The sequence below is a fragment of the Rhododendron vialii genome, chromosome 1a (genome assembly GCF_030253575.1).
Source record: "Rhododendron vialii isolate Sample 1 chromosome 1a, ASM3025357v1".
NCBI classification, from domain to species: domain Eukaryota; kingdom Viridiplantae; phylum Streptophyta; class Magnoliopsida; order Ericales; family Ericaceae; genus Rhododendron; species Rhododendron vialii.
Genome location: NC_080557.1, coordinates 48,703,114 through 48,717,404, shown reverse-complemented (window position 1 = coordinate 48,717,404; position 14,291 = coordinate 48,703,114). Strand labels below are relative to the sequence as shown.

Sequence of the window (14,291 nt, the reverse complement as noted above, 5' to 3'; positions counted from 1 at the left end):
ATTAAAAAAAAAAATGACAAAATCAATTCCCGAAAACAAATATTCCACTATATTATTCAGCCAAAAAAAAAAGGAAAAAAAGAGGAGAGAGCAGAAAACGAACCGTTTGCACTTTGCACGGTTCACACACAGCACTAGGCACAATAAACATAGCACCGACAAGGAGTGATGGAAGGATGCGCACTGCGCTGCTGCATAGGAGGCTACCCAAACCCTCCATATATTCCCGCCAAACTCCCGCCGTTTCCCCCGCGGATTTCCCCCCCACTTTCCCGCCTTCTTCTTCAACTCTATTTACATTTGCATGTAGCCCCCCTCCCTCTTTTATCATCCACCCTTTCCTCTCTCTCTCTCTGCGTTCATTTCCATGGCTTCCCGTCGCCCCACCAATGGCCGATCGCCGCTGGTGAACCAACAACGCCAAATCACATCTTTCTTCACCAAGTCCTCCTCTTCATCTTCATCCCCTTCCCCTTCCCCGTCCGTTCTTCTCTCCAAACAAACCCCTGTTACAATATCCAACCCTAAACCCAATTCCAACCCTAAACGAAGCCCTAGCCCCAGCCCCACCACTCCTTCACCTCTTCAGACCAAACAAAAGAAGAAAAAGAAGCTCGACAAACCCCTCCTACTCATCGGCTCATCTCCGTCCTCCCATCCAACACCCGACGCCGCCACTATATTGTACGGCGATGAGGTCGTCAACAAGAGGATTAAAATTTACTGGCCACTTGATCAGTCTTGGTACGAAGGTTCGATCAAGTCTTTTGATAAAATCTCCCGTAAGCATCTGATTCAGTACGACGATGCCGATGAGGAGCTTTTGGATCTCGCTAAAGAAAAGTTTGAGTGGGTGGAGGAAGTTACCAGAAGGTTCCGCCGGCTGCGCCGCGTCTCGGTCATTGAAGATGATGAAGGAGAGGCGGTGACCAATGCGGCGGAGGCAGAAAGTGGCAGTGCCGATGATGATTCGGCTGATGAAGACTGGGATAAGAATGGCGAAACAGAAGCAGCTGAGGATGTTTTGGATGGTATGGATTTCGAGGAGGAAGACAATGATGTGAAAATAGCAAAACGAACTCCGGCCAAGAATTCAGAATTAAAAAAGCGAAAGTCAAGTGGAGGGCAGTTAGGTTCTAGTAAGAAGAGCAAGAGTGCTTTAGATGGCAATGGAGGCAAAATGGTGGAGCCCAAAGATAATGGCAGTAAGTCACGGAGTCTTATAAGTTGTTATTTCATTTTAAAGCAAAATGGAATTGAAATTGGAGGGGAAATAACCATGTGAGAACATTTTAGTCATTAAGCAAATGATGGACCTATTTCTTTGCATTTCAGTTATGTTTGTTTCTACATGTGAGCCTCACTGATGTATGCTTGCTTGGTTCTCTACTTGATGACTAACTGTAACTGGCATCTTAAGTAAATTGAAACCAAGCCCCCCCCCCCCACACACACACACACACACACACACACACACAAAGACATGGTTGCAATACAACTTTATATATGCAATTTGGATATCTATTCGATTCTCTAAAAATAAAGGTTCTCATGACTGTCTTTATTTGTTTTCTTACCATTCTGCCGTTCATTCTTCATAAGAGCTCGTAATATTCGTAGTTCATGGCATGCATTCCCTGTGTTTTAATGTTACCCACTCTGCTACTGGCAGTAGGCTGCCGCTATGGACTTCTAGTCCATCTTAAGCATAAGCTTGAATGTTGCTTTGTATTGAATGTTAACATCCTTTTTGTAGGCGGAAAGGGGTCTCATGTTGTGGATGATGCTTTAGTGGGGGATGCAGCAGAAAGGTTTGGCATGCGCGAAAGACAGAAGTTGCACTTCCTTGGGGAGTAAGTTCATACTGCATCTCGTAGTTTGCTTTTTACTGAGATAATCATCCTGCATTGATCTTTCAGAAAAGAAAATCATCCAACATTGCTATGCTTTGTTCCTTCATGGTCTTCCATAATTCTTTATTCAGTCATGCGCTAACTTTCTATGTGGAACCACCACCACTTACTTTATTGCTGCCGCAGAGAGCGTAGGGATGCTAATAGAAGGCGTCCTGGAGATGTGAATTATGATCCAAGGACTCTCTACTTACCTCCTGATTTTTCTAAGAGCTTAAGTGGTGGCCAGGTAATAATTAGATGACAGTTAGTTTGGGGATTTGTTTGTTATGTTGTAACACAGTTCATTAATATGGGTCATTTGGTTTTTTTGTAGAGACAATGGTGGGAGTTCAAGTCAAAGCATATGGATAAGGTTCTATTTTTCAAGGTAATGGCTATTGTTACTTGGGGTTGATTCTAGCTGCGTAATGTCACTTTCAACTAGTTACTCGCATAGTCGCATTCATCCAATGAAATAATAACCATTTTATCATTGTTGGAGCAGATGGGCAAGTTTTATGAGCTTTTCGAAATGGATGCACATGTAGGAGCGAAAGAACTTGATTTGCAGTATATGAAGGTATCAACTGGTTCAAGTTCATTCAGCAAATGGCTTGAGATTTCATCTAATCAGCCCTCCAGATTGAGTCTCAATTTAGCGTTAGAATGAAGATTCTTCCTTCACCTGAACGAGAATTAGGTTTAGTAGCTCTTTTCAAAAGGTGCACAAGCTGACCTTATTTTTTTTCCCACTAGGCTTGAGTCTTGACGTTAAATTGTTAGACTCTTTTCTGGAAGAGCCTGTTAAAATTTTAAAATGGGGAAGACCAGTGGACAACCTCAAAGCAGATACATACCATATTCTCTTGAGTCATGATAGCTTAGGGCCTTTAGGCGGTTATTTGGATGGAGTATTTCTCTCTTGATTTATTTGTTTGGCATCCAATCACATTTTCAGGGAGAACAGCCTCATTGTGGATTTCCTGAAAAGAATTTTTCACTGAATGTAGAGAAGTTGGCTCGAAAGGTTTGCCCACCATCATTTTATTAAGGCTTAAATACTTAAATGGTCCTTACTAAATAGAGTCGGTTTCATTTTCGTCCTTATAAAAAATTTTGTGTCAATTTCGTCCTTCCAGTTTGTGACTCAGTTCAATGTCACCCTTGCCGTCAACCAGTGGACGGAATTCGCCTACTTGGATAACGGAAGCCTTATTTGGTACCTACCTGGCCCACGTCTCTTCCCCCAATATTACCAACATTGTTTTCTACCAAAAAAAAGACGCACAAGATCAATCTGCCATTCAATTACATTATGAACATGCGACAAAAAAAATCACAAACGATATAGGTTTAGAGAAAACGATCTCTAGACTCTTTTCATTCAATAATAATCAATCACTATCTTGCCCCGGAGGCTAGAAAAACCCTAACTCTAATTGATTGGCCTTAAAACGGACACCGAATCAATTAATAACGGAAATTACCAAAAATGAAAAAATTCAGAATAATAGCAAAACTAGAAAATAGAGAAAATTGTAAGACTTCTCCCAAAATAACGACTTAATTCGGATTTTTCTTGCCCAAGTTGTTATTAGCAAGTCAAATATTTCCTTAAACGGCAAATTTGAGTTTCCGAAGGCCTAAACAGCCTTAAACGGCGAAAAAACCACGGTACATGGCCTTTGGCCATGTGCATTGACCGTTGAGCCGTTTCAAATTGAACCCAAATGCGTACAAAGAGGGGACCACAAATGCGTACAAAACAAACATTTTTTAACAGAGAAAAAGGTAGGTGAAAGGTATAAAAAATCATGCACACTTTCAATTTGTCCCCCACTGAAAAAATTAGTATATAAACTGATGATACAAATTAGTACTGTATAAACTAATGATGTTCCTGTAGTAAACAACATCTTTTGGGCGGAAAACCTTAAACCATTTGCATTAAAAACTTGGGTAACAAACTGGAAGGACGGCAAGGGTGAATTCCATCCACTAGTTGATGGCAAGGGTGATATTGAACTGTGTCACAAACTGAAAGGACGAAATTGACACAAAAAATTTTATAAGGACGAAAATGAAACCGACTCTATTTTGTAAGGACCATTTAAGTATTTAAGCCTTTATTTAAGCTTGAAGCTCAAACTTCCGTATATTGGGCTTATGTATCTGGCTGATCAGCCCATCATACTTGAATCATTAATAAAGTGAGTTTCTCGATGGAGCAGGGCTATCGGGTTCTTGTTGTCGAGCAGACAGAGACCCCTGAACAGCTGGAGGTTCGTCGCAAGGAGAAAGGTTCTAAAGACAAGGTCATATTCTATTCAAGAGATCAATAAAGATTCTCTTTGTGGGAAATCTTTGGCTGTGTTAAGGTTAACATCTACCTTTGTTATATAGGTTGTGAGACGGGAAATATGTGCTGTGGTCACAAAAGGAACAATAACTGAGGGAGAGACAATTTCATCGAACCCTGAACCTTCTTACTTGCTGGCGGTGACGGAAAGCTGTCGAACTTCAGCAAACCAGCAGGAGCGCATCTTTGGCATTTGTGTGGTTGATGTTGCTACAAGCAAGATTATCCTTGGTCAGGTCAGTTTTGAATCTGAAGTTAGGGATTCTGTGCTTTTAGTTTCATGCTTTGAGTGGAATTTACCAGTCATTGATCAAAAAACTCCTCATCTGTTCCAAAGATGTGGACGTAAGTGAACACGGTTTAGAAAATTTGGTGGTGTGAGCTGAGTGGCCTAGCAGTTTCTTGCACCCAAGGGCCAATAGAGCACGGCCCTACTGCGTGGACATGTGGATGACTGTTCACGTTATTTGGGTGTGTATTAGAGTTCTAGTTTTTGCATGTTTGTGAGGGACAATGTAAGTCTGACAAAAGCAAACACAACACTTGGTTATTTGTTTTATTTTTTAATTGGTTGATTATGTTATGAGCCAAGTCTGTCATCTTGATTCTTTTAACCTGAATAAGCTTGCCTCTATGTTATCAGTTTCAGGATGATCCAGAGTGCAGTACGTTGTGTTGTCTATTGTCTGAATTAAGGCCAGTGGAAATTATAAAGCCTGCTAAAATTCTTAGCCTTGAAACTGAGACAGCGCTGTTGAGACACACAAGAAGTCCTTTAGTTAACGAATTGGTTCCCCTTCTGGAATTCTGGGATGCTGAGAAAACTGTCTCCGAAGTCAAGGCTATCTACAGGCGTAGTAATGAAGCAAATTTGCATGATAGTGGATCCTCTTCAGAGGAGGCCTTCAGATCCCTACCAAATGCATTGTCAGAGCTTGTGAATGCAGGTTATGATGGAAGCTATGCGCTTTCAGCTCTTGGAGGCACTCTTTTCTACCTGAAGCAAACTTTTCTGGATGAAACTTTGCTCAGATTTGCAAAATTTGAGTTGCTTCCGTGCTCTGGTTTCAGTGATATTGGTCAAAAGCCGTACATGGTGCTTGATGCAGCTGCACTGGAGAATCTTGAGATATTTGAGAATAGCAGAACAGGAGACCCTTCAGGGTAATCTTGGCGTGTTCGTACTTTGTATATAACTATTCAACGTCAATACCTTTGACCTAATATTTAGGTGATTTACTTGTCTGTGTAGGACATTATATGCACAGTTGAACCATTGTGTGACAGCATTTGGAAAGAGGTTACTCAAAACATGGCTTGCAAGACCTTTATATCACGTGGAATCCATTAAAGAACGTCAGGATGCTTTAGCAGGACTCAAGGTAAACTCTCTATTCTTTTCACTGTCACCGTGATTTGTGCGTCTTTGCCAAGAATCCAAAAATAGGGGTGGGGGTGGGGGTGGTTTGGGGGGAGACAATTCTAGTGCATAAGGTAGAAGATGCTTGCAGAAAAAGTGCATTTTCAGCTCTTGCCAAGAAAGGAAAACAGTGAAAAGTCATACTTGACTTTAGTATTCTCCATATTTGCAGCTGAAAATTGGGCTCAGGTTCAGGGATCTGTTTAACGCTGCTATCAGATAGTTAAAAAGATAAGGGGAGTGCTATTGGAAAAGAGAAAAAAAATTGCGTACTGATATCTTCATTTTCCCATTTGTGCATCTATCTATTGACATCTGTTCCGCATATCTCCTAATATATAGATTTGTTGTCAGGGGGTCCATCTACCTTTTGCACTTAAATTTCGAAAAGATTTGTCCAGGCTTCCAGACATGGAGCGGTTGTTGGCTCGCATCTTTGCTAGTAGGTAAGATTGGCTTGACTGATAACTTATTACTCTTTCTGATTGTCTCTTAAGATGACTTATGTATCTCATATCCATGTAATACAGTGAAGCTAATGGAAGGAATGCAAATAAAGTAGTTCTATATGAGGACGCAGGAAAGAAACAGCTACAGGAGTTCATATCAGCTTTGCGTGGCTGTGAATCAATGAGCCAAGCATGCTCTTCACTTGGTGTCATTCTGGAAAATGTTGAATCTAGGCTGTTACATCATTTGCTAACTCCTGGTACAATTTTGCATTCATCGATGGAAAATTAGGACCCAAATCTCGGTTCGTATCTTATGCATATCTTCTGTGTGCAGGTAAAGGTCTTCCTGATGTGCATTCCGTTTTGAAACATTTCCAGGATGCCTTTGATTGGGTGGAAGCAAACAATTCAGGGCGTATAATACCTCATGAAGGGGTTGATATGGAATACGATTCTGCATGTAGGGCAGTTATAGAGTTGGAGTCGAGTTTGAAAAAACACTTGAAGGAACAGCGGAATTTACTTGGAGATCCATTGGTAGGAACTTGATTGCAAATTACTTTATAGTTAATCCTATTGGAGGCTTTTTCCACATGCGCTTATTTGGAAGTGAACTAATGCTTTGATCATTATAGGTAACTTATGTAACTATCGGAAAGGATGCATACCTTTTGGAAGTCCCTGAAAGTTTATGTGGGAGGATTCCCGAGAATTATGAATTACGGTCATCCAAAAAGGCAAGTGACAACACTTCTCACTTGGAGTTATTTAACTGTCTACATGCCACATCTAGTTTGCAGCTTAGTTGCAGGAACCTTCAACTATGCCCACGTTTCTTCGACGGAAACGCGTTTCCGCGTTCCCGTCGAAGGAAACTCCAAGAAACCCGTCCCAATGACGACGGGAACTCGTTCCTTACCTAGACGGGAACTTACACCCAAAAAACGGTTGAGAGACTTACGATTCAAGTTGCAATTGGTACCTTTAAAGTTGTTTTGACCTTGTGAGTGAGCACATCTGATATTAACCTTCTAGAGTCATATTAATGCCCTTAACTTTTACGCCTACTTAATATGCACAAGAATTCTATTGTGTAATCATGTGCTACAATAAAAATGTTGAAATATTACTAGAAACTTATAATTTTAATAGTAATATTTTATGTGGTAGAATAATATTTTTATATTGACATTTAACAATATATAATTCCAAAATATATTTATAATTTTTATAATTTTTCCTAACCGCTCCCAATGGCGCTCCCACACTTCTGTGATCATCGCTCCCCCGTCCCCGCCCCCGCTCCCGCTTCCGCTTCCGTCCCCGCTCCCGCTTCGTGTAACTAAGGTTTGCGGACCCTAGTATGTAGTCTGTATAAGTCAAAGATGTTATGCCACGGCGGCATGAAGTTTTTCTTCTTTTGTCTGCAACTTGGAGCATGCGGTACTGTTACTAAATTGTAATGGAAATTTCAGTCTTATAAGCTCAGGACTCATGTATCTTACAATTGTTTGGTTAGTTGTAGTTGCGAACATGGAATACCAGTCTTTCTTTTGTTTGATTCTTTTTTTCTGGAAAGCTGTTAGAATTTCCATTTCGCCAGTATGAACTACTGTGGGACACTGGAACAATATGGAGTGTTTAAGCTATCCAATGATTGGGGAATAGAATTAAGTTTGTTAATTTATGTTTCCAGTCTTTCATTTTTAGGTTACTTTATTGCCCGCAACTGAATGAGTTGCAGTTATATAGATGGACAAAAGTTTTGTCTTGACTAATAGAATTACATAGGTGAGGGTACTATCTCTAAGTTCGGATCCCCTCCCATGAATCTATGATATATGCAGGGCTTTTTTCGGTACTGGACTCCAACTATTAAGAGGTTGATAGGAGAGCTCTCACAAGCTGAATCTGAAAAGGAGTCTAAGTTGAAAAGCATCCTACAGAGGTTGGTTGGACGCTTCTGTGAGCATCATAATAAGTGGAGACAATATGTTTCTTCAATTGCAGGTAACTTCTTCCTTCTCTCCTGCTTATGAAATCAGATCGTGTTTTAGGGTAGTCATTGCGTGAACCTACTAAATTGTCGTCAATTGCATTGCCTTGGTGCTTAACTTTGATTTCTCTCCCTTTTCTAGACCATTCTTTAACCTGTATGCAATACTATGCACTAAATGTTTTGAGAAATATATGAACTCTTTATCTTCTTCTTACATGGTGGAACTGGCTTACGTGTTGCAGAACTCGATGTTTTGATAAGCTTAGCAATTGTGTGCGACTATTATGAAGGACCCACATGCCAGCCTGTTATCTTAGGGTTGCCGTGTCCAGATGAAGTGCCTTGCCTCTCTGCTAAAAGTCTAGGCCATCCAGTTATAAGAAGTGATTCTCTAGGCAAGAGCACATTTGTCCCCAATGATGTTACTATTGGAGGTTCTGGTCATGCAAGCTTCATACTTCTCACTGGTCCTAATATGGGCGGAAAGTCCACTCTTCTGCGCCAAGTTTGCTTGGCTGTAATTTTAGCCCAGGTTAGATTCTCATTTATGTGACCTCTGTGGTTTAGCTTATTCTCTTTTGTTTTGTTTCCTTCACGTCGAGCTCTTTCCCAGCTAGGAGCGGATGTCCCTGCAGAAAGCTTTGAAATGTCACCTGTCGACCGGATCTTTGTTAGGATGGGTGCAAAAGATCATATTATGGCTGGCCAAAGCACATTTCTGACAGAGCTTCTGGAGACAGCATCTATGCTGGTGAGTTTCCTTGTAACCAAGCTAATAAATTCGCATACACAACATTAGATTAACCACTTTAAGTCTTGACAAACTATTAAGAAATACTCCCTCCATCCATAATTTTAGTCCATCTTTCCATCTTGGATGTCCCGGAGTATATGTCCCATTTGACAAGTCAAAATAGATAAGCTTTTTTGTCCTTGCTCTTTTAAAGTGGAGTAATGGCCTCCCTACTTCCAAATATAGGACAATTTTGAAGATTTATACTTTTTGAGGTGTAATGATGATGTCTCCTTACATAGTTGGATTCTCAAAGTGGGACTAAAACTAAAGAACGGAAGGAGTACAAGTTATATCGGACTGCTCTTGATACCAATAGTTAAGACATCAAATTAAATGAAGCTTCTAAAGGATTCTTTTTTTAGGTTGGAAAGGATTCTTTTCCTTCTTAAGATTCGTAATGACTCTTTACTTGTTAGAATTCTGCGCTGGAGTTCTTTTGTCTTGAGTGAGAAAAGTAATAGGGCAGTTTATCAGGTCTGAGAAAACTTGCTTTCTCAGCATGTAAATTTTTCTAATTTTAACTTAATCTTGCAGCATACCTTAATGGATCTGCAGGCATTGTTTTACTATACTCATTTTACGAAAATACTTTATCGTTATTGCAGTCATCTGCTACCTGCAATTCACTTGTGGCGTTGGATGAACTTGGACGCGGGACATCTACTTCAGATGGGCAAGCCATTGCGTACGTTTCAGTAACTAAGTTATTCCAAAATCATACAGCCTTTAAATCAATACAAGTTTCTGTTATTGATTCCCTTTGACTACTTGTGTTTTCAAGTTAACATGAAAAGGTCCTTCTGTTTATCTCATTTTTTTTTGGCAGGGAGTCGGTACTTGAACATTTCGTCCACAAGGTGCAGTGTCGAGGAATGTTTTCAACTCACTATCATCGATTAGCTGTAGACTATCAGGAGGACCCCAAAGTATGCATTCTCTTATTGTCTTAGATTCTCCTCCCCAAATTGAAACTCATTTCCCTAGATATGAACAACAGTTTAATTGACGTGCAATGATTCTTTCTTTAGGCCTTAGCGTTTGATTTGACCATTAAAAAACTGATGAGCAGCCAGAGCAGGATTAAGTCTTCATAGATTATCGGCTGTCTAATCTTATCTTCAGTAATATGCTTACTAGATGGTATTCAGTTTAGCGATTTCCATTGCTATTACTGTTGCAATATTTTCCCTTCCGAGTTTGCAACAATCTCTCTAAGTTTGAATGCATGTCCTTTATCTGAGTTATCATTATCTGTCTTGTGTGTAGGTCTCCCTATGCCATATGGCATGCCAAGTTGGAAAAGGAGTAGGAGGTCTGGAAGAAGTTACCTTTCTTTACAGGTTGACACCTGGTGCTTGCCCTAAAAGCTATGGCGTCAATGTTGCGCGGCTAGCTGGTAACTTCTTTTTGTATTCTCTCTGGCATCTTGTTGTAGATAATACGAGCAGCAGAACCTTGACATTCGGCACTCGATCTTTAGGTTTAACGACTGACTAATTGTTGGATTGTCATGTCGTATAACTTTGCTAACTGTATAAAGCCTTATGTTGACTACTACATGGATAATTTGCAAGCTAAAAGAAGCCAATACCATTAGAGGAGAGGAAAGCAGAAAACCTTCGATGTAAAATTGTGGTCTTTGGAGATTGCGAATGCTTATCATTATGTGGCAGGAAGATGTAATCCGTGGGGCATTTCTCTTGTTATAAACCTAATTTTGTGTTGAATTCATCTTGAGTTGCTGCTGTATTTCAGCAACTTTACTACTACAAAATGAAAATGAGGTTCTTACTAGCATCATTTCAGGACTTCCCGATGCTGTACTTTACAAAGCTGCTGCCAAGTCTCAAGAGTTTGAAGGAATGTATGGCAAAAACAGGAAAGGGTTGAAGGACAAATTGGCTATTCAACGTTGGGAAGTCAAAGTAGCCGGTCTTATCCAAGATTTAAGTAAAGTCACATCGAATATGAATTGCCACAAGTCTGCTGAGACAATACATAACAGATCACTGAATGAACTGCAGCATAGAGCAAGGCTGCTTCTGAAGCAAAGCTAGAACAGTTGTTATTCATGTCTACCTGCATCGGCTCTTGTACAGTTACAATGTGGTATTTTTTGAGAATTTTCTCAAACCCAAATCAACGTGGATGGATGATGGCTTTGGAGCTTGTTTCTTCTCTATTAGTTGAAGGGACAACCACAATGATATGGCCCAAAATAGGACTGCACTGGGCCCTCAGTCTGAGACACCAGGAGTATAAATCAGATATATTTTACTCCACTTGAGAGATTGTAGTTTCAAGAGGCTTTCTTTTGTCCCATGGGAGAGATGTGACTATTCGCTATTAATTCCCAGGAATTGAACAACCGCAACTGAGAAACCTTTTTGCTTGGTACATGCCCTTGTGATGTGATTTCAGGGCGCATGTAACATTGGAGAGATTGCAACTACTTGATATGAAATTCCAACCAACAAACTTTCGTCCTTGCCCAACTACTCTACCACTTTGGTTGATAATGGAGTGCGATTCTGTATTTTAATTACAAAATGCAAACGACCTGCATGAATGGTTGTGGATTGTACATGGTGTAATCACTGTTTTAAAGGGGGAAAGGAAACCAGAGTTGACTTTTTTGCGTTCCTCTAATGTATTTTATTTTCCCCAACAAGAAATGGGGAATCATGAACATTTCGGCATGTAGACTCCATCATTCTCTAATTGCAGGTGGAATGTTGGTAAAGAGAGTAATCCATTCAATTTTGTGATTCTCGAACTCCCAAGCCGGGCTAGTTGAATGGTTGCTTGGTTAAGTTTGTCCAGGTCAAAGGTACGCTCTTGACCGTTAGTAACTCTTTTTTGGTTTTTTTCTAAGTCAATTACTACAAGAGAAAGGAGAAGATTGACCATTAGTAACTCACTAATTCTTTAACATACATTGAAGGAATATATTGCCTTCCTCCAAAAAAAAAAACTGTGATGTCATCCTCTTCATCTTCCATTCTGAGGGTGATGTGCGATGACCAGTTTCCTACCAAGCACAGAAAAATGATTAGCAACATTCTGGGTTTTAAATGTGCAAGTCATCCAATGAGGAAACTCACCTAATGTTGACGCTTGATGTTGTTTCTGATCGCCATCATTACCCAGACGAGCAAGTACACAGTGAGAAGAATCTCACCAGCCCTTAAAACAATCAACTGCGCGCAAAACATTCCCAACTAATTACTCCAGTAATCGGACATCCAGATTATAGTTGTGAATTGTCACTTTCAGTAAAGTGGGAATGGGCAAGAAGAAAATTGTTGTACTTACGGTAACAAATGTGAAGGGGAAATCTTTCATTCCTACGGTGGAAAGTACAAGAAGTAGGTGTCTAGCTAGCAGCAGAAATGTTAACTGCCAACAAACATATACTAAATAAATATTGAGACATGCACATATGTGCATAAGAAATTTGCTCATGCAGAAAAACATAGTAGTATATATTTTGAACAAATATGGTGGTGGTTGGTGAGAGAGAGAGTGGTTAGGGGTTGGAGATGAGTAGATGATTGAGATTAACTAACTTAACTGTTACTAATAGAAATACAAGACTTACAAACCACCTCATAGATTTTTTGGGCCACATATGATTTACCTTAGTCAACTCAGAATGTTCTGTGGCCTAGCTAAGTTAATGTAATGTGACATTATCACTAATACAACTTGAGTGGTTCTCAGCCAACTCTGAGCTAAAGTTCAACCTTCAAAAGAGTATAAATATTAGGGTCCTAACAATTTTTAATACCTGATATGTAAGCCTAAAATAATAATTTTTAGTACCTAGCATATAAGTCCAAAAGAAAAATTAGTGTCCTTTAGCAAAGTTTGCCTGAAACCCCGAAATATGAGGCAGTTTATGTATCTGAAATACTTTCACCATTAAAAGGACTCGATACCAATCCAATCTATGTCCAATGATTATCTTACCAGCATGATTGGTCCGGCCTCACCTGACTCTCAATTTATTGGTTTCTCAAAAAATGCCCTCGTTCTAATTGGTCAATGGAGTTTATCTTACCGACTTGCACTAAAATGGATGGCCAAAGCACAAATAATTGATTGTGAACAAATCACTTAATGATTGAGAGAAAAAACTAATAGTAAAAGAGAACTTACAACGAGAACCAGTGATCTGCACCAAATGGCACTCCAATCGGGGGCAGACGAACCCTCTGAGGAGTTGTTTGTTTCAAGCATTCGGCCCTCGGCTTCCACCGTGGGTACTAATCCTGGATGTTGTAGCTCTTGCTCTCTTCTTAGAACTTCCAAGCTTCCCCTGTTTCCATTAATTAATATTTATTCGTAGGTTTTTCAAGTGCATGCATTAGTAACCCGGCCAAAAGTAATCTTCAGAAATGGCTGGCGTGGGTGTTGTGAATGAATGAAAACAAGATCATTAATTTTGATGCATACAAGAGAGAGTACCAGTACCTACCTGATGGTGACAATGGAATCAATCAGCTGGGACTTCCTCGGGGGAGTTGTGTACCCTGGTTCAAATTTCTGTAACCAACACAAATTGCCTTTTTTCCAATTAGAAAAAGAGAAACAACTTAAATTTAAATTTCAAAACACCTTGGAATGGAAACAAACAACGATAAAAAATAAAATAAATAAAATAAAAAGGGCTAAGAATCACAAACACAATTAGAAAAAGAGAGGAAATTAAGAAGCCGGCCCCAAGCTGATCATCTCCAGTATCTTCCTCTACAACATCATAGTGAAGGGTTTCATAAGGAGTAGTAGTAATTATATACTCCGTATAATATACCTGTAGACAGATTTCACAAGTTGTATTGCCCTTTTGGTTACACCACCTTTGTATGCAATCTCTATGCGCAAACTGCAGATTAAACATAAACAAAACGGAACAGAGAAACACACACAAACGTTGATCATCCTCATCCCCCTCCTCCTATATCTGTATATCTATACAATTTATGGGTGTGTGTGTGTGCGCGCTGTTCGAAATATATATATTAATTATGCGAGTCTTGGGAGTACATGATTACCATAAGAGTTCCAGAACAAGCACAAGGGACTTCCAAGCTTTTGCAGCTCTCCTGCGACTCTTCTTCTTCGTCTCCATGACAGATTCTGCACGAAGCGACTGTTGCAGAAGATGGTTTCAATTCCTCCATAAACAAAACTACTTCTCCCATTCTATAATACTACTATCGTTTTTGAATTTATGTTCACTTCCTCTGTTCTTTGCTGTCTCTAGGTCCCAGCCCCTCTCTCATGCGACTTTAAATACTACAGTAGTAGCTAGGACTAGGAGTAACATAAAAGAAGAGAGGAAGTTCCAACTATGCCCTTCGGTTG

The 14,291-nt window shown here is 39.9% G+C and overlaps 2 protein-coding genes across 7 annotated transcripts; one reads left to right on the top strand and one right to left on the bottom strand.

Annotated features, from left to right (window-relative positions):
* The first annotated feature begins 143 nt into the window (after positions 1 to 143).
* LOC131304554 (DNA mismatch repair protein MSH6) lies at positions 144 to 11,569 on the top strand. 6 transcript variants are annotated; one of them, XM_058331824.1, is made up of 21 exons: positions 144 to 1,205; positions 1,757 to 1,853; positions 2,040 to 2,142; positions 2,230 to 2,283; positions 2,401 to 2,475; positions 2,854 to 2,922; positions 4,127 to 4,210; positions 4,299 to 4,490; positions 4,898 to 5,418; positions 5,507 to 5,636; positions 6,029 to 6,120; positions 6,205 to 6,383; positions 6,461 to 6,663; positions 6,762 to 6,863; positions 7,974 to 8,136; positions 8,368 to 8,657; positions 8,739 to 8,876; positions 9,527 to 9,606; positions 9,748 to 9,847; positions 10,188 to 10,317; positions 10,728 to 11,569. In XM_058331824.1, the coding sequence occupies exons 1-21, from the start codon at positions 368 to 370 to the stop codon at positions 10,976 to 10,978; spliced, it is 3,891 nt and encodes a 1,296-aa protein (XP_058187807.1). In that variant the 5' UTR covers positions 144 to 367; the 3' UTR covers positions 10,979 to 11,569. The 6 variants fall into 6 exon arrangements, 4 of the variants coding, with proteins under 4 accessions (XP_058187807.1, XP_058187817.1, XP_058187824.1 ...); XR_009192426.1 differs by lacking the exons at positions 9,527 to 9,606; positions 10,728 to 11,569; XR_009192433.1 differs by lacking the exons at positions 10,188 to 10,317; positions 10,728 to 11,569 and having other exon boundaries at positions 8,743 to 8,876; positions 9,748 to 9,808.
* Positions 10,540 to 14,217, bottom strand: LOC131305382 (uncharacterized). Its single transcript, XM_058332402.1, has 7 exons — positions 13,979 to 14,217; positions 13,738 to 13,809; positions 13,402 to 13,469; positions 13,083 to 13,242; positions 12,237 to 12,320; positions 12,026 to 12,121; positions 10,540 to 11,952 (listed from the first exon to the last, which is right to left on the bottom strand). The coding sequence occupies exons 1-6, from the start codon at positions 14,126 to 14,128 to the stop codon at positions 12,026 to 12,028; spliced, it is 630 nt and encodes a 209-aa protein (XP_058188385.1). The 5' UTR covers positions 14,129 to 14,217; the 3' UTR covers positions 10,540 to 11,952.
* Between the last annotated feature and the right edge of the window lie 74 nt (positions 14,218 to 14,291).